General features: G+C 40.0%; 1 protein-coding gene across 1 annotated transcript in view; it reads left to right on the top strand.

Annotated features, from left to right (window-relative positions):
• The window catches only part of plxna4 (plexin A4), a 252,777-nt gene that overhangs the window by 129,864 nt on the left and 104,114 nt on the right, over positions 1 to 18,799 (top strand). Inside the window, 1 exon segment of the mRNA XM_022195665.2 lies at positions 14,928 to 15,056. Within this exon segment, the coding sequence (XP_022051357.2) occupies positions 14,928 to 15,056 (129 nt within the window).

Genomic DNA, 18,799 nt, shown 5'->3' with positions numbered 1-18,799 from the left:
GCCAATCTACATGTATTGTGTGAACTTGCACTTAAAACTGCAAATAGGGACTGCCAACCTATGCTTTGTATGCCCACCATCCACCCCAACCACCTCCCACTGACTCTGATTTAGTTTATGAATGTGCGACTTGATTCAAAATGAAGGAAGCAAAACTTTGTCTGAACTTAATCCAACCAGTGATTACCTTGAACCTGAATATAATTGGGAAAACAGTTTAGGAACACATTTTCTAAGAGATAGGGTTACATTGTATGGCTTTCCACCAACTGTGTACGACTCTATAGTAGCTAAAGTGTCAATTTTGTGAATCTGTGTAATTACAAACAGACTCACATGCTAACATGTGCAAACATAGTTGTAAAGGCATAGTTTTTATTTCAACATGCTTGCATGCCTTTTTATCTGTTCCCTTGTCTTTGTGATTAGATAACCAACCATCCTGAAACAACACGCTCATTTATTTATTGGGTGAAGTTATTTGACTCCCACTGTGAAACCTCCATTATCATGCACAATGCACTGCTTTTATGCTATCGCATAATGCATGGGCGTGAAACTCTAATGCGCTCCCTTGATAAATCAGTGCTAATTTTAGAAAAGCCTCCCACAGAGCCAGTAAAAGGAATAGGATATAGTTAGGATGTCTTCATTGGTATAAGAGAGGGAATGCGTTTGAAGATAATACAAAGAAGAAAGTTTTCTCTGAGTGCATGGCCAGGCCTGGAATCATTTTTTCTTGGCTCCTTGGCTTCTTGAGACCAAAATTAACTGAATACATTGTTTATCTTGTATCCCAAAACTCAAAGCAACTGCCCCCTCACTAAGTAATAAATGTCACTCACTGTTATATGTCATGCCCCCCACACCTCCCTACAAGCCCAAAAACCCTGTTGCTGTAGTAAAGTTAAAGTAGGGCCTTAGCCTATGATATATTTCTAGTGTGTCAGACATAATTCAAGGTGAGGTATTGTACCTCATACAGCGAGACACAGAAATGGAATTGTGTTGTGATTAATGTTTTAGCCCCTGGTGGTTGTTTGGAGCATGAATAAGACAAGGAGAGGAGAAAATACAAGTGACTTAAGGGAATTAGACTGTTTCTTTTTGGTACAAACATTGGGTGCATACTTACAGTATGTCAACAAGGGGTTAAAGTATGTTTGTATGTATGGGTGTTACTATATATATATGTATATATATATATATATATATATATATATATATATAGTATGTAGCTCTCAAGTTTTCTGCGTGTAACACTTAAATCATTTTACTATGAGTGTATTGTTTCCTAATATATGCAGATATTTGCATGGAGTTGATAAAATGCATGAAGTCATTGATATAGCAAAAAACTAGCACAATGCGTGTCTGCTTATGAACAACCTATGTGACTACTGGATACCGAAACCATTAAGTATTTGTTCCGACAAACACAGCCTTCAAGGAATGCATCCAAGCCATTTTCAGTGGGCATTGGCCTTTAGTCTTCTTGCTCCTTTCTCATTCTCATCATCTTTTCTGGAATGTTTCCATTATTATAGCAGTTGGTGAATCAACACATGCCTTAAGGGTTTAGTGCAGTGTTATTCCTTGCCCCCCCCCCCTCCTCCTCCGCACTCCGTCCTCCCCACTCCGTCCTCCTTACTCCCCTTGTTTTTCATTTTCTCACTCTCTGTCTCCCTCTCTCTCTGCTAGACCAGCAATGCAATTTTTCACTTCAGTGGGAAAACGGGTATAATAGAGGGACTGCGGCAGTCTGTTTAATAAAGGAATAAAGGCAAAGAGGAGAGATGAGAAAAAAAAAAGGAAGCGCCCTTGGGGCTGAAAACAGGAGAATTTACACGCAGACGAATGCACACATACACACAAACACACTTGGGCAGACAATAAGGAGGGAACACAGAAAATCGCACCTGCTTATCTCTGAGGAATTGGTTCTGAGGTGCTTCCCTATTTAATTAGAAACTTTAGTAGGAACCTCATAAATCACGACAGCATAAAACTGAAGGGTAGAGCGATGAATGTTTCCCATACTCTGGTGCAAACACACATGCACGCACAGGTCTGCACAGGTCTGAATGGTTGGACCAATGATAATTTATGAATACATGAGCGCGTGTGGTCGTCAGCTGCAGTCAGTGATCCATAGATTTAATATATTAATGCATATATCATCACATCAGTGGAATACCACTTCTTTTAGAAAAATTGCGTGAAAAATGTGTATTTCATCACCTTCACTTTTTTTTAAAGAAGACTTAAAATTCCCTTTGCAAGATCATATTACTGACTCTGTGATTACACCTGACCAGAGACTGAAGACAGAGATAGTGTTGTGCTGAGAAACGGAGCTCCAGAGTGCAGAAAGGTCATGATGTGTATGTGGTTGTGTGTGCACCGGACTGTGCGTGTATTTAGTGCTTGAACTCTAAGTGTGTGTGTGTTTGTGTGTGTCTGTGCCTGTGTCTCCAGAGTTATTCTGATGGCAGTGTGTGGTAACGAGATCCAGGGTGATGTCTGCTCTCAGACAGCGTCTGGCTCTCAGCTCCCCATCTATTATTCACACACCTGCATACACACTCAGATACACACTGCCTTCTCCCACCACATCTTACCCTTTGCTGCACTTTCTTCTCCACATTTTTGGTCAAACTGTGAAAAGTTAGGGATTGTTTAGTTTTTCTTGCAGTTTTCTTTGTGCTTGTGTGAGGTTGGGTTTGTGTGTCTTTGTGCATTTATGTATTTGTGCTTAGCTCCCAGGAAACCATTCAGTCTTGAAGTCATTGAACCACTTTGTTTGCTCTGGTAAACAACCTAAAGATGAGAATTGACCGGAGAAAAGAGGACAGGCTGATGAGCAGTAAAAGAAACCGATAGATAACCATTATAACAAAGCGTGGTCTGGTAAAATGGATGGCAGAGTTCTCAAAGTCATCCCATCTCCTTGGCTAAAGTTGATCAGAGCCTGTTATTAGACCATTATCAGACCGAGACATCAGATGTGGGACCCAGTCCTACTCAGCCACCCTGGTTGGATATGCTGCTGATTGACATTTATGGAAGCAGACTATGGTTCAATCAAGAGAAAAAACTACAGAGACTGCCCCATTAAGACAAAAGAATACACCCCTGTTCTTGGGTTGTGATGTACAGCGTTGCTTAGGGATGGGTAAAGGTCACACTGGGAGTGTTTGTGAGTGATCCTGTGAATGTTGATCAAAGTCTGTCACTGGACCTTTATCTAGAGAGCCCATTTTCATCTTAGGTTGCTGAAGAGAACTGTATGCCTGTTTGTTGCAAGGGTGAGCTAAGGTTTTTCCATGGTTGGATAAACTGATGATTGACACTTAGGAAGCATGACATAGTTAACGGATTAAAAAAAAAAGCAAACTAAAAGTACCATGTGGAGCTTTATAGTAAACAAACTGTTTACAGTGAATGTTACTCACCAAAATACACTGTGTGTATCCTTGAGATCTAACAAAAGCATTCAGTGCAGTTCCTTCCTTATAAAACATTTGTAATTTTTTTTTTTAAATATACAATGGTATGCGAAAGGTTTAGGTATTTTTTATGTTTAGACTCTTATTTACCTGCAGTTTCGAGAGGAGTTTCTGATTAATCTCAAACTCATCCCGCAGCATGACAGAAATCCCACATGTACAGCCAGAGTCAAAAAGAATTACTTTCAGCTCCAAAAGAACAGGGGTCCTGTAAAAGATGGTATGGCTCCCGTAGAGGCCTGATCTCAGCGTTATTGAGTCAGACAGTGATTACATGACGAGATGGAAGAAACTGAGACAGCCTGAATTCATAGTGCAACTGCTGCAAGCTCTTCACTATGCGAGTACTGACCTCTGTGCAAATACTTAAAAAAAAACAAAAAACTGTACACATGTATACAAGGAAGAAAAGAAAGAAATATCAGTTAGATTTGTCGTTTTATTCTATTTACCATACTATGAAGTTAACTGATAAATAGAAATTATTTACTGAATTATTTTTGAGAGCAACCTGACCATTTTTTTGATGCCTACAGCTATTTTCTTAATTCTAATCTTTTTCTTCCTTGCTTTTGTGCATGCATTCCTTTGCTTCATGGTTCCTTACAGCCACCTGTAAGATCAGCGACACAGTGGGAAACCATTGACAGTGTCCTTGTGCTCTTGCATGAGACAAAGTGGGCACCCACTCATACAAAAGCTGCTTCACTGCACTATCATAAGTTAAACGTTCACAGTTGACCTGTAAGTATATGCAACTGAATGTATAATGCACATGTGGGACTTTGAGTCTTTTCCTTCTCTAGTCTGGTCTAAACAAATTACCCAAACAATCTTCCATGTACATATGCTCTCTGCATATTGGCCAGAAATTTTGGCTTGAAAATTCCTCTGCCCAAAGGCTGCAGCCAGTCGTAGGAGGAAAGTAGGCAGGGAAATTAGGGAACAGTGTTGTGATAAATATGGGAGTGGAGAGCAAACTGCGTAATTGGTTGCCATAATGCAAGAAAATACAAATATACTGACATTTTAAAAGACAAAATAGGTTTGAAACACTCGATTGTTTTAGGTAATGTGTTAAAAACTGATGCACTGTTATGGGATGAGCTGTAAGATGTACGGTCCCACTTCAAAGATTTGCTGCAAATATTTTCAGGTGTCTTGAGTCCTGATGATGCCTTGATGTCTCAGCAGATCAGAGCTATTTTGGAGGCACAGCAACCTGTTAGGCAAGAATAGTTCTAAAGTTTTAGCTTATCAGTGTATACTGTAGTAGAACTGCACAAAATAGATCCTAAAGTTATTTAATTTAACTTATTGCAAGAAAGATATGGATATTCCCTTCATTATTCCTTCCTCAACCTTCTCTTCTTTTTCCTCTTCCTTCTGCTTCTCTAACATCAAAGCTAGCCGCCTCTTGCTCTGCCATATGTCCAGCTTCCTGGGTCCTGCAAAGGCTTGGACAACACGCGTGCAGCCTTTTCCTTTCTGTCAACTACACACACACACACACACACACACACACACAAAAGACAGGCTCCTGAGTATGATATTGTTGTGATTATACAATATACTGTTCAGCCTACTGAAACAGTCTGCCAGCTATATTCATCCTAGTGAACTGCATCCATAGCTCTGAGTTTGTGCACTGCTGTGTCACCTGAAAGGTTTGATTTGATACAATAGGCGGATTTGGTGCCCTCACTATTCTGGGGAGCATGTTGACTTCATTAATGGCTCCCAAAGCCTTTTAGCTCTCGCACAGTGGCCTCTGGTCTCAAAATATAATGGGGTGCACACCACTCTGTAGCACTGCTACTGGGTTGTGCCACTAATAGAGACACAGGTGGCGATATGCCCTCAAATGATGCCGTTTCCTCCTTGGGGTCCTTGAGGCCCAGCCAGTAGCTGCAACAGCAGTTGCGGGAGCAGCAGCTCTTATCACTGACGAAAAACGGGTTAACAAAGGAAAGAGAGTAGAGGATATAATTAATTTGAAAGAGGAATGTGCGTATGGGGTTTTCTCAGCAAGGACAGATATTTGTCTGCACTAAATGAGGTCTGTCAGGAGATCTCTACCCGTCACCTTAACACATTGCTTTGGCTCTAATGAGACAGTAACCATTAAAGTGATGGAATGATGCATATTGCTAAGACAAATGGCAAAACTGAAAAACTGATGATAACCATGAGAATAGAAGGAGGCCACTAAAAGGAATAAGCATGGAGCGATTAATGAAGCGGAAAACTTTTTGTTCTTCATTGGGCCCTTCCTAGTCTCTGACATCGACTACGATAAAGTGTGAGGCCATTTTTTTTTTTTTTACATACTCTGGAGAAATAAAATAGGTATCATCAGTAACCATGTACATATACCAACAGGATTTGCAAGGAAAAATGAAAAGTTCCTTCGAGGCTTCTTATTTTCAATCAAATCTGACAACTGTGAAAGGTTTTCAGTCTGAACATGTGTAGGCACAGTCGAAAAGAGGGAAGACAACATTCAAAATACGCTATTTTAGCTGCGGCAGAAGAAAATGTGAAGCTAACATAACAAGACAGATGGAGTGAAATTTCAGAACGGTAGGAAAAATGCAAATGAGAGAAACCGAGTGAGTCATTAGAAGTCAAGAGGTCACAAATGTTCTCAAGATTGAACTGGCTACAAGTCTGCAGGTATTTCAGACAACCTCATGACTTAGAGATGGACACAGAATAGCATAGAGAGAGCGATGGAAAAAGCGCAATAGCAGAGGAGGGAAATGAGTAACAAAAGCTGAGCTGTGAGCCCCCTGCCTGGTCACAGTGCTCTAAGGCAGTGAAGGCAATGATAGCAGGGAAACCTGTCACTCACCCTTTGAAGCCATGGGGGAGATTGAAGGAGGAGAGGAGAGCAGGGGGAGAAATGAGTTGGGAAGCCTCCAGACACTTGTCCCCTTTCACGTCCAACACCATCATCTCTCACAGTAACATTCTTGTCCTTCTCTTCGCCTCTCTGCTTGCTCTTTCTCTCAGCAGGGGGATAAGGTTAGATTAGTAGGCTGCATGGACCTGCAGGCTAACATGTACCACACCTTTAATGCCACAACGGTCAGTCACCGAGCCAGGGGTCCCCCAGCGGCTCTGTCTGCTGTGGTGTCAGATCCCAGGTGTGAGAGAGGCAGTTAAAAAGTCCTTGCTAAAGTAATGGAGTATTACATATGGAAACAAACATGGGTGAACATATGCTGCTCATTTATAAAATTAAACTTCTTTTTTGCAGTTATTCACTGTATCACTTTAATTTTCTTCTTTTGTTGCTCTGCATTGCTGCTAATGTCATTCACTGACCACTAGTGCACTATTTTTGTGTATAGCAAATAGATGGTATGTGCACATGTAATACTATATTTGATTAGGTGCAAGACAAGAAAGTCAATGATATTTGTGCAGTTGTATCTGCACGTGGATTGCCAGCCACCAAAAACTTCCACGAAGAAATTTCATTTCATGATGCTACACCCAAATCACTTTTGTCTGGGACCATTCTGAAATTGCAGCTTCAAGAGGATAAGTTTTAAATAAAGGCTCTGTACAAAAGTACTTGACAAAATATGAGGAAAATATATTCAGATGTCGATATTATTTTGAACTTCATCAGCTAGATTGTGAAGGTAAAGACATCAGCATGATTGAACGTATCTAATGTAGAAGTTTTTGGTGATGCTAGAAATTTGCATGAGCAGGGTAAAATCCACGTTTTCCCAGACTTTAGGGTGCAGTAAGTCAGTGTGTCTTCTCATGATGTAAATTTTCTCACAAAAATGTGTTAACCTCTTCCTAAACTGCCCAACAAAATAAAACCTCTACAGAAGATTAGCCTCAGTGAAACTAAACTCACCAGGAGGGCCATTGCGGAGATCATTTTTCTGCACAGTTTTGACACCGACAACACAAATCTCTGATACTTCCTCGCTAACAATGACATTTCCTTGATTTGCACCCACAAAGCACCTTTCCCCACAGCACAGGCATCAGGGGAAAGGCATTAATTAAAATCCTGCTGTGTAGCAGATATGCCTAATTGCAAACATAAAACAGAGAATCGTGAATTAAAGCATAGAATGAGTTCAGTTCCACTCTGTGGGGTTTTTTGCCCACTCATTCTCCTATAGCGAGAGGAGTGGAGTCGGAAGGAAGGAAAGAAGGGGGATTTTAAAAGTGTCTTTAATGAACTGTATGAATATTTTACTTCCATAACGGAAAGCAGTAAAGCACTGAGTCAGTGTTGTACCTTCTGGATAACTGCGTGATGATTTCATTGTAGCTTGTCATAAAATATAAAATAGTATTCCATAAGACATTGTAGGTGTAGAACTACCATGGTATTAGTCATTCATGTGTCAGCTACAGTATGTGTTTAGAGAAATTGCTCACTTCCTCCCTGGCCAGTTTTCTTCCTCTTGGAATAAAAACACGTGTTTGTCTTTCATGGTTCCTAATAACTGATGCTGGCAATAAATAGCGGATAATATGTGATTCTTTACAGCAGCAATGCTACAAGACTAGCTTGGCATCCTACATTTGTGTGCCACATCCTCCTTAATACCCTCAGATTAATGTCAAATCATTCACACTGTCCCACTAGTCTTGCACCAGTCCATCTTGCCTAAAGCTATATATTGAGGCATTGAATGTGGAAGTGGAGGGTTTGTTCTGTCAGTGATTGACACTGAGAGATGGAGCCAGTCCGCCTCTTAGCTCCCATTCCTTCTGTTATTCTTTCCAGCTTCTTCCCCTTCCCCTCCTTGTTTCTCTCTGTCTGCCATATGTTTCAGTGAGCTGGACAGATTTGGGCAATCAGACAGCCACCATTGTATTGCTGTCGGTATGAATAGAATGCGTGGAAAGACACATTGCCATTATGTAGTGCCGATACGTTGTTTCTTTTCTTCCCGTCTCTTTCACAGTGAATGTTCCTCTCCGTTGTCTCTGTCTGGCTATGTCTCTTTCGAGGCTCTTAATGCATGTTCTGCCTTGCCTGGTTGAATACCTAACACTCTGTTGTGGCTTTACAAAGAGCCTGGAAACCTGAGCGAAGTGTGGCAAGTCAGATTACACTGTCTTTTGGCATGTGGCTGTGCATCTTCCAGGCCAAAATGTTCATAATTGATATCTTGAGTGAGGTGAGGACATAAGCCTCGAAGAAGAAGTTTGATGTACATGTGCTGCTACTATTCTGTCCTGTTTTGGAAAATTTAAACACCAAAATATATTACCATGATTAGATATCTTTGATTTTGGAAGACCCTGACAATATCAGCTGTTAGCTATTAGCTACAAATTTACAGTAGTCATATTACTGTTGTAGAAATACAAATTCTCACAGGAGAAGTGAGTTGTTTTTCTAGTTTTTGACATAATTTCTCATCGGTTACGAGCTTTTGATTGCTGTGGTCGAGCAGTGCAACAGCAATTTAGTTCAGTAGGCCAAGCTACAGCAGCAGCCTGTCAACATTTTAGCCCAGATATCTAAAGAACTTATTCAAATAACTGAATTAAAGTAAATGCAGTTAAAATGTCTGGCTTTATCATTCATTGCTTTCAAAACGCAATGTTTTTGTATGAGTATGTTAAGTTAAATTAAATTAATAAGTTTAGTTTTGCTAGAGTTAAAAGACATAACATTTGTCCTGTTTTCAGTAAAAAATTACTTTCAACAATTCCTGATCTTAGCAATAATTGTCAGCGCTTGAAACTAGACTAATTTTATCACACACATACAACAGAAAAAGGTTCATGACCCTTTTTTAGCTGCAGTAATGCTGGCACAGACTTTGGGTTTGCCCATGTGTGTGTTTCAGAGGATTAGTGGAAATCCTCACACAAATAATGTGGAAATTTAAGTTTCCCAGCATGCTGTGTGACTTTGGATGACATTCTGCTCCATCCCACTCACCTCGCCGTGGTTGCATGGCCTATGTCAGACCGTAGTGATACTTTAGTCAGCAGCTTATTCTGGCTTCCACTCGCAGCATGTTGGTCATGGTATGTGTTCCAGCCATGGTGTGTTAGTGTGTGCGCCATGCTCAACAGACTGCAACTCTGTGTGACAAGTCTTCATTCTGCCACTCCGCAATCCATGCCATTGCAGGCAAGGACACAATTTAGCAGTCTCTTTCACCGGTTATACTCGGAACCACAAAGTTTGTCCCATTTAGTCACTGTAATGTTTAGGAAGCACACTTTTATGTATATGTATATATTTTACCAGTGCTTCAAGTTCCTCCCACAGTCCAAAGGCATGGATATTATGGCAACTTGGGATTCTTCTATGGTCGTATGTGTGACTGTGATCATGAACTTAGTCTATTTGTGCGTGTTAGCCTTGTGATCGATTGACGGCCTGTTCAGTGTGTATCATGCCTCTCGGCCAGTCTCAGGTGCAAAGAATCCAGCTGCCCCACCTGAAAACCTCGAGGTCAATTTGTGCTATCCACACTTACGTGCCCTGACTAATGCAGATGATGAAATGTGAACGTGGTTCCATTTACACTACAAAGGTACACATTAGGCTCCTGTAGATCTTACTGATTGGCTAGCTCTGACTTTGCACTTTTTAAAGGGTACAGCGGCTAGTTCAGATTGGACTGTAGCACTGTGTCAATGATTATTCTCAGTGTGCCAAACCTACAGTGTGGAATAGCCTGCAGCTGGAGTTTGTTGTCTTACCATCCCAAGCACAGTGGGCGGACATAGCAAGACCACAGGATTTCTGTCGAATTTAGAACTTACCACTGTTATTAAGCACCACTGATGTAAAGCATGTACACATCAAAGCACCTCCAAAGTCTGGCAGCCACTGTTTCAATTAGAACTCTTGATGATGATGAATTATAAATATGTGGATAACTGTGACTCTACCTGTACAGCTTCTCATCAAAACAAGTAGTCACTTTGTTTTTCTAGTGCATACGCTGTCAGCGTACACTTGTAGAGAGATTCAGACGTGGAAAGCATTAATTTGCCTTAAGCGGGTATAGCTAATGGTGTGGTACTTTCAATATGCTTTTTCCACATTGTGCTGTTGTCCAGAGGGTGTGGTTTGTGGCTGTGCATATCCTGCACTTAGCCACAATCATCATCTGCACTAACAATGCTAGAGCAGTATTTTTATGTCTCTTGAGGATTGACTTTCCTCGTCCTAAAGTGTGGACAATCCATCTTACCATTTGATGTAAAGCAGTATCTACATAATAGCACACCAGTTCACAGAGATTATCCAAAATCAATAAAAGTTCTCAGATGTGTAACTAGAGGTACTGGATTTCAAAGGGCAATTTCCCTGGAAGAGGGTTCCAGAGGGGCGACATTATTGACTGAGGATATGTAAGGTGTCTTTCGATTTAACCCATGTCAAAACAAGCAATCTGTGTTCTGACATTGTAATAATCTAAGAAAATATTATTTAGTAATAGTGTATTGTTTCATAGGTATTGTATGGCATACATTTCTGCATCTTTTCTATTGATCTCATTGTACAGCATCACAAACAGTTTAAACACAGGTCCTAATTACTTCATGTCTGTAGAATAGCATATATATTATATATGTTATATATAGATAAGACCTGAATATTTGCCTCTTACCTAGCAGCAAAATGGATTCAGTGCACATTCAGAAGACGTGCCGTACTTTCCATGTGCTTTTGTAGCGCATAGTGCCAATATGAGCAATCTGAGTGAGGGTAATCCTGTGGTTTTCACACCGGAATGGCTTCCCTGTCTGTATCACACCTTCTGCTAGCTGTTAGCCCCATGGAGAGAGGGACATAGTCACTTTGGGCACATTATTTTTCATTGACAGATTCAAGGCAGGAAATACCATCTGCATATGAGGTTGCGATTGTTTGTCTCTGCAATTAAACACTGAAACTGTTTTTAACTGTTTTTATAACATGTTCTGCATGTTTACTGCAGACCACTGTCTTTATCTGTGTATTCAGTGATCATACTGGTGTAGATACCAGTTATAGCCACTAGGGGGCTGCAGGATATGGCCGAGGTGGTCACTTGTGGAGGGCTTTGCTCTGTAGGACTGATAGTGTAAATCTCTCGCATAGATCCACTTGCATAAAGATCCTGACTCACACAGAGCTCCTAAAGGAATATTTACTACACACATTCTGCAAGGCTGTGGAAGTGTGCTCTGAGTCAAAAGTGCCAGTAACTCTCCCCGCTCTCCCCTGAGTCTCTCTCATTACCATATGAGTATCTCCAGCCAGACGGCCTGTATGTGTGTGCGAGAGTGAGAGTGTATGCATGTGAAAAAGAGAGAATGTGAAATGCCAATGTTTCTATACGTGCAAATGCTTGTGTGAACACATTTTTCCACATGTGTTCATTTAAATGTGGACCCAGTGCATCTCTCACCTTCCCACCACTCTGAAGCAAAATGAAGTCTGTCTGGCAGTGAATGTCTATTGTGTAGTGCTAATGTGATAGCAGAGATTAGCATTGTAATCCATTTAGCATAGAGCAGCTAATCCACTTTATTACTGTTGAAAAGGAATCAGATAATATTGGCTAGCACCAGCATAGCTGCCTTAATGATTTTAGGCTGATGAAAAATTACTTTAAGATATATTAATAATTACTGTTGCTGATAGTGAACCTTGGATTAGTAGCTTCATAACAAACCATATCATTATTTTTGGTTTATTATCAAGGGAATAAAGGTACTACTGGTGCACAGTGTATGCTTTTCATTTATTGTGTGTGTGTGTTTATTTTTTTTTTTGTAATACAAATCATACAATTGAGATTTTTTTCAAATTTTATTTCTAAAGTGTTTTTCATGAAGTATTATTCCTTTAAAATGCCAAGTTTTATGTCTGGGCAGATGAAGATAACTGCTGTTCTTAAACCAAAAGCCCAGGGTGACCCAGCTTGTGTCGACTAGCAAAGTGCAGGTCAACATTAATACATTACATGTGCCAATTATTGTACCAAAAAAGCCACTGATCTTTGATTTAAATCAGACTTCCTCCCTTGTGTCTTCCCCTCAAGTCCCCCTGTGACTAAACCTGCCGGTGTTGCATGCTTGTGGACATGCTGTGCACTCCCTGGTGGCTCATTTCTTTTGTTGGTGGTCAGATTGAGGGATAATATACAGGAGCTTCCCCTTGAAGCCTCTCTGCTCCCTGGTGACTGGGGATCTGTCCCAACACAATAAAACTCTATATTCAGCTACTGCTATAGACAGTCAGCCCTTTAATTCCACACAGCAATTGACTCCACACTTTATGCATTGTAGGTAAGCTGATACACACATCTTTCCGTGCATGCACATGCACACATGCCGTGTACTGTGCACATATGCGCAGCACCTAAAATTAACTCACCCGATTGGACAGATTAGATAACCCCACCTGCTGAATCTGGCCCTGGCTCGTGTGCAACTTTCTTTCTTCTTACTTTCTTCTCTTCTTTCTCGCTCCTATTTGCCGTCTGTTCTTTTCTTTGCAACTGACCCTAGTGCATACAATGGTTCCCAGTGGAAGTGTGTGAAGCTTTGATAAAAAGAACTCATGGTTCTTTGAGATCAAGGTCACTACACAAGCCAAGCAGGAGGCACAGCGAGTGAGGAAGAATGACTGGGAAACAAACACGGGGGGAGAACAGGGTGAAATCAGGGTGAAAGATGGTGCCTGTTTAAAGAAATGTCATGTTATGAAACTGGATATCAGCAGAAACAGCAGGGTAGGGCAGTCCTTAAACTGCACCCAGTCTACTTAGTTTTCTCTTTTTGCGATACAATAGTTGATTGTCAAAGCAAAGACAAAAGAAAGTTCTATTGAACCAGCAGAACTCTTTCTGTTATGCAGGTCAGAGTGAAAGTGGAATCGACTGGCATTATCCTTTACTATAAAGAGCGTGCCTATTGTGTATTCTAAAGCTAATATTAATCCTGCCAGTTTGATGATAGAAAATATAAAACCTTGGGATGCAGAGTATAAGAGCATTACCCACGCTGCATACAAATAGTCAAGCCTTTACTTAATAAATTTCACAAGGTAAGGCTGAAATACATGTAAGTGCCCTTTAGTTGTTTCCATTCAGTCCCTAACAAAGATGTCCCACCTCTGTATTAATTATCATTTTACCAAATCATTCAGTCAAAATCAGTCAGACTTCTTGACCTTAAAGAGACTTTAGCTTTGGTTGGGCCAGCCGGGTCTTTTTCTTTATGATATGCTGACAGAGAGAATACAGAGAGCGTGTTGTCATAAGCTTATTATAATTAATCATGAGATGACTTACCTGTCTGCTCCACCATCTGCTTCCTGTCCAATTATCTCCTGTGTGTGCCTGTTACCTGTGAACCCTTAAGTGCTGAAGAGCACAAAGAACTACCAAGAGTCATCACAACTTTAACAAGACTTGCTTCACACCTGTCCACAGCCACACAAAGTCCTGGGAGTGTCAATGTGTATTCTACTGGGTGCTGAAAGTTGCTAGGGTAGGAATGTGTCAGAACTACATGTTACTGCGAAATTAGAGGCAGAGGACCAGATTTAGAAAGGATCATTTTGAGCGCTCCCTGTGTGTGGGTGTGTGTATGTGAAACGATGTAAGCAGATGTTCTGGCACAACCCCGACCACTTCCATCACATCACCAGCAGTGAGTGGGGCCAATTCCATGCACTTTCTGCTGAGTAAACTCACCTAGGGGCCCATAGACCACACCTCTTGCCCAGATGCCTTATTACCATAATTACTTTTGAATGGCTCTAACTGTGATCGAGAAAGATTCGCTTCTCAGATACAGCACTAAAAGTCTGTGATGCATGTGAAAATCCTCAAGCAATATGCAATGGACAGTTTTTCCCAGTAAAAGTACCTTTTTAGTGATTCCTCAGTTAATATTTGCACACTTTGTTGTCCTAAATGCCACCTTTGTTTCACTGCCAAGTCCTTTCTTGTGGACGATAACACCTAGTTTTTTTATTTCTGTTGTATTTTAACTCATTTATGGACTCCTATTTGCCATAACTTTAGTGAATAGACAAAATATTTAATGCAAATTGTGATAAAGCTTGGTTGTTGTATTCAAAAAGCCCAAACCAGATACTAAAAGAAGTCCCTGACCAAGGCACCCTCTCCATATCAGATGTTAATTATCGCTGCATCTGAGACAAGAGTGCAGCTGTTTAGCATTTTCATTTGTCTTCTCCTGGATCAATAGTTATTAAAGTCATTCAACACAGTTGGGAATATTTCAATAAATCTAAATAACAGAGCCAGCAAAAATTCACTTGCTTCCTAATAGGTTTTGAATGTTGTTATTTTGATACCTATGAAACGATGTTGGCGCTAAAGTGATTAAAAATGCATAATAAATATATAAATTTTTGTATGTTCTTCTGTGTTTTTCCAGATTCGGGTAGATGGCTCATCACGTGCCCTTCAATATGAGACAGTCCAGGCTGTGGAGAACGGACCCATCCTCAGAGACATGGCCTTCTCTTCTGACCATCACTACCTCTATGTCATGTCTGAGACCCAGGTCAGACATTCAGACAGACACATGCATCAAAAGTCCTCCCTGCTGACTCAATATCATAACCACTGGCATTTATCATTTTCTTATGTCAGAGGGTAGAATAACCTTTGGTGTGGCATAGAGGATGTCATTACATCCTGGCTAGAGGAGAGAAAAGGATTAGATGGCCCATTGGATGCTGTGACCATGTCTTTTTATAGAAACATACTGTGAGAGTAGAGCTGGAGTGAATAAATGTGTTGAATTATGGGGAGCGAGGAGACTGGTCTTAGTTCACTTGTGTCTGAGCTACACAGTGCTGATGTGTATGCCTCTGCACAGGCAGAGTCACAAATACACACTATCTCCCTTAGTACCTTTGATGACATGGAATGTGGGGCGAAATAGCAGCACTCTGTGTAATGGACACAGACACAGAGTCTGTGAACACCTCTATCAGAGGCAAAACCGCGCCAAAATGGCACCATGGAAAGTCATGTAAGTGCACATTCCTATGACCAGCTGTGTTAGATATTCGCTTTCTCTTTATATTCCACACACAAAGACCTCGAGCCACAACCATGTACTTAAATTCTATTTTATATGGGCGGCATGATGAATTATATCTTGAGCCAAACACTGTTTGCATACATGATGCAAAAACTCAGACGACTAAACATAGTTCATGTGAAGCTGTGATCATCAAGTGAAGAAGTTTAGCCATTTTCTATTCGAAATTTAAAAAAAAAAAAAAATCATATGCAAACATTATATCACTTGTTGATTTTCTTTAAAGAAAGTACCTCAACTTAGTCCTCATGCTGAATGTTCAGATTTCATCACATAAACAGTAAATGCAGACTTGTAACATTTACCTGTGATGGAGGAAATACTCAGACGCTTTACTCAGCAAAAAATATCAATGCCAGTACATAAAACTATTCATTACAACTGAAAGTTTCTCAAGTAAATCCCAAAGTACAAATTATTAATTTAATTTACTTTGTATTAAAAAGCACATTTCAATGCAGCAATGTGTAGGCATCATTTTACTCTTGTGTATGTGGACAAGGTGGTGCTAGTTGTAACTACTTTATGAAAGGAACGGGTAGGATAAGGTCTTTCTATCAGAGCATTTATTTGTATTTTAACATTAATATGCAAACTGTTGAATGTTTGGAGGTTTTAGAGGCTGTCAGAAACCTGCCATCCTGTAAATTCTCTTCAGTGAATGTCCAAGTATAAAATCTAAAAAAGGACCAACTTAAGTGTGAAGTCTTTAACGGTCGACCAACTAACAACTCTGTGATTTGAAGCATGCGTCTGATATAACATTGATATAACGTTACCGTAATCCAGCCTGTGACGACGTGCAGAAAAGAAAAAAAAGTTTTATCTATGAGAAATGTTCGGTGTCTCTCTCTAGTCCTGCACGACTTAAGCCAAAGTTCTTCCTGAACCTGAACCTCCATGTTTCCTCGTCTGTAAATTAAACATGATCTCTGCTGTGAGCATAAATTCTGTTTCTGTGTTGTGAAGTTTTGGGGATATATGTGACCAGTCAAACAGCTGAAACAGTTCTCTACATGAACTAATTTGAGGAGTTTAGAGAGAATTATCTGTAATGTCATAAAGGATCTCATCTAGACACTGCTTTATTGCAAGTGGGAACCTGTTCTGAACTGCTGGTATTGCATTTTATAGACTGATCATGCGTTTCTGTGCCTGTTTTTTAATATACAACCTTTATCTACAAATTAAGCAAGTAGAAAATGTGCTAAATAAATGCAATGGAGAAAAACTACATTATCAGAAATAATAGTCCAGTCACTAATAACAGGTTTGAGGTAAGAATGTGTGAGAATAAAGTACTTCAGAATTGTACTTAATTATAACACTTGCTTTGTCGCATTTAACCACTACAACATAAACAGTCTTTTTCCTACAATGCATTGCAATAGTGTCAGTAATCAAACCATGCAGGCCAAATTAAGCCATCAGTGGGTCTATTTCTCTGTTAACTGTTTATTATTAATGCGACTGTTAGAAATGATATTGCAGAAGCTCTGAAATACAGATAATATGCATATCATTCCCTCTCTCCCTCCTCTTTATCTCCTGCCACCCGCAATCAGCTGCTGCCACTGCTGTTTTGTTGGCATCAGTAGGCCTAGTTACCCCTGTACATTGTCCTCTGCTTCCAGAGGATTATAGAGCTCTCTGGCACCATGCTGTGTCAGTATTTACCTAATGTAGTGCATTTTGTTCGTGTGTGTGCAAATATGTGCACATTTTAAGTGCCCAGATTATCATGATGACACTTTAAATATCAGACAGACCATGCATTGAAGGTGCCCTTTCAAATGCAGCTCTCATTGCCTCTCTTGAGGTCTCAGACAGTCCATCTTTAGACGCAGTCTAAAAGGAAGGGAAGGACAGACAAGCGAGCAGAGTAAGGACATTTATGATTCAATTTGTCACGGCATCCAGTTACTACTCTGTTGTGCAAATCTGTTAAACAGCAATGTGAGAATTTGCTTTTTCCCCTTTGGATTGCACTGCATGTAATTGGCTTATAAAAGATATTACAGAATAACAAATGAATTATTAGGAATATTTAATTTCCACATCTTCCATTATGTTAGATTCCTTTATGTCTCACTGTTATTGCCCAACATCGTGTTACAAATTTAGCATTTTTAATTTGCATGCCAATTAGCTTATATTGAAAGAATCAACCAAGTGAGTTTTTCACTTCAGTTGTGGTTGTGTGTGTCTGTGCATGTGTGTGTGCGCGCTTGTGCATGTGTCTGTGTGAGGCCTTCGAAGTAATTAGTCTATTAGCCCAGTTACGGGGCTGCCCTCCACTAACTGTTTAGTAGGAACATTTGGGAATTACCATACACACAAATATAGAAAGCAGTTAATGAACACACCACACCACAGAACACACAAAAATACACTTAAAAACCTAGTGTACAAACACACGCTTCTTCAGTGCTGCAGGGTTTGTAGAACAAGATGGGAGTGAGTGAATAAAATCAGTGTGGCTCTGTTTCACTGATCCACTTAAAATGTTTTTGCTTTTTGATGTTCGAGCAAATATTCCTGCCAGCTCTGTGTGAAAATTTAGGTTCTTATTGATTTTTGCTCACTAATCCACCCTTAGTCACTCTGACAGATATTTCAATTTAACTAGCCCTAACCTATATGATGGGAATTTACAGGCTTATGATTTTATTTTAGCAGTTCACTAGAATATGTTTACATGTTTTAAGGTTCAAAAACTCATTCTTTTCCCATTCTTCTCTTTTATTTGCTTCTTTATTTCTTTATTACCCTCTGAAACATTCCATGTTGACTCCTGTCTTTTTAAGACCTCTCTCACAAAGCCCATTCTGCTTTGATTGGTCAGCTGTCCAGACAAAAGTCAAGTAATGCTGGTTGTAGGAATACATAGTATATACTGTTCTAGTGACGAAATAATAGTGGACTGCGGGGTAAGATGCTTATTGTTTGTGTGCATTATGCAAATGTGTTACATGGAAAAATAGATAAGTAACAGAACAAAGGTGACTTTAAACAAGGGTATTCAGGCAGTTTTCTGTGGGAAAGACTAACTCTCTTTGGCGTAGACTTTGGCCTTTGTAAGTTTGTATTATATGCAATTCTTTATGTAGAGTCAGAAAAATCATAGCTTTATCACCCATTGTCTGTCCTGATTTTTCTGTGAAACGACTCTTTTGAAGATATCTGCAGTCATTGAA

This window comes from Acanthochromis polyacanthus, chromosome 1 (assembly GCF_021347895.1).
Source record: "Acanthochromis polyacanthus isolate Apoly-LR-REF ecotype Palm Island chromosome 1, KAUST_Apoly_ChrSc, whole genome shotgun sequence".
NCBI classification, from domain to species: domain Eukaryota; kingdom Metazoa; phylum Chordata; class Actinopteri; family Pomacentridae; genus Acanthochromis; species Acanthochromis polyacanthus.
The sequence above is the reverse complement of the archived record's forward strand: the minus strand, read 5'-3'. Positions and strand labels throughout refer to the sequence as shown.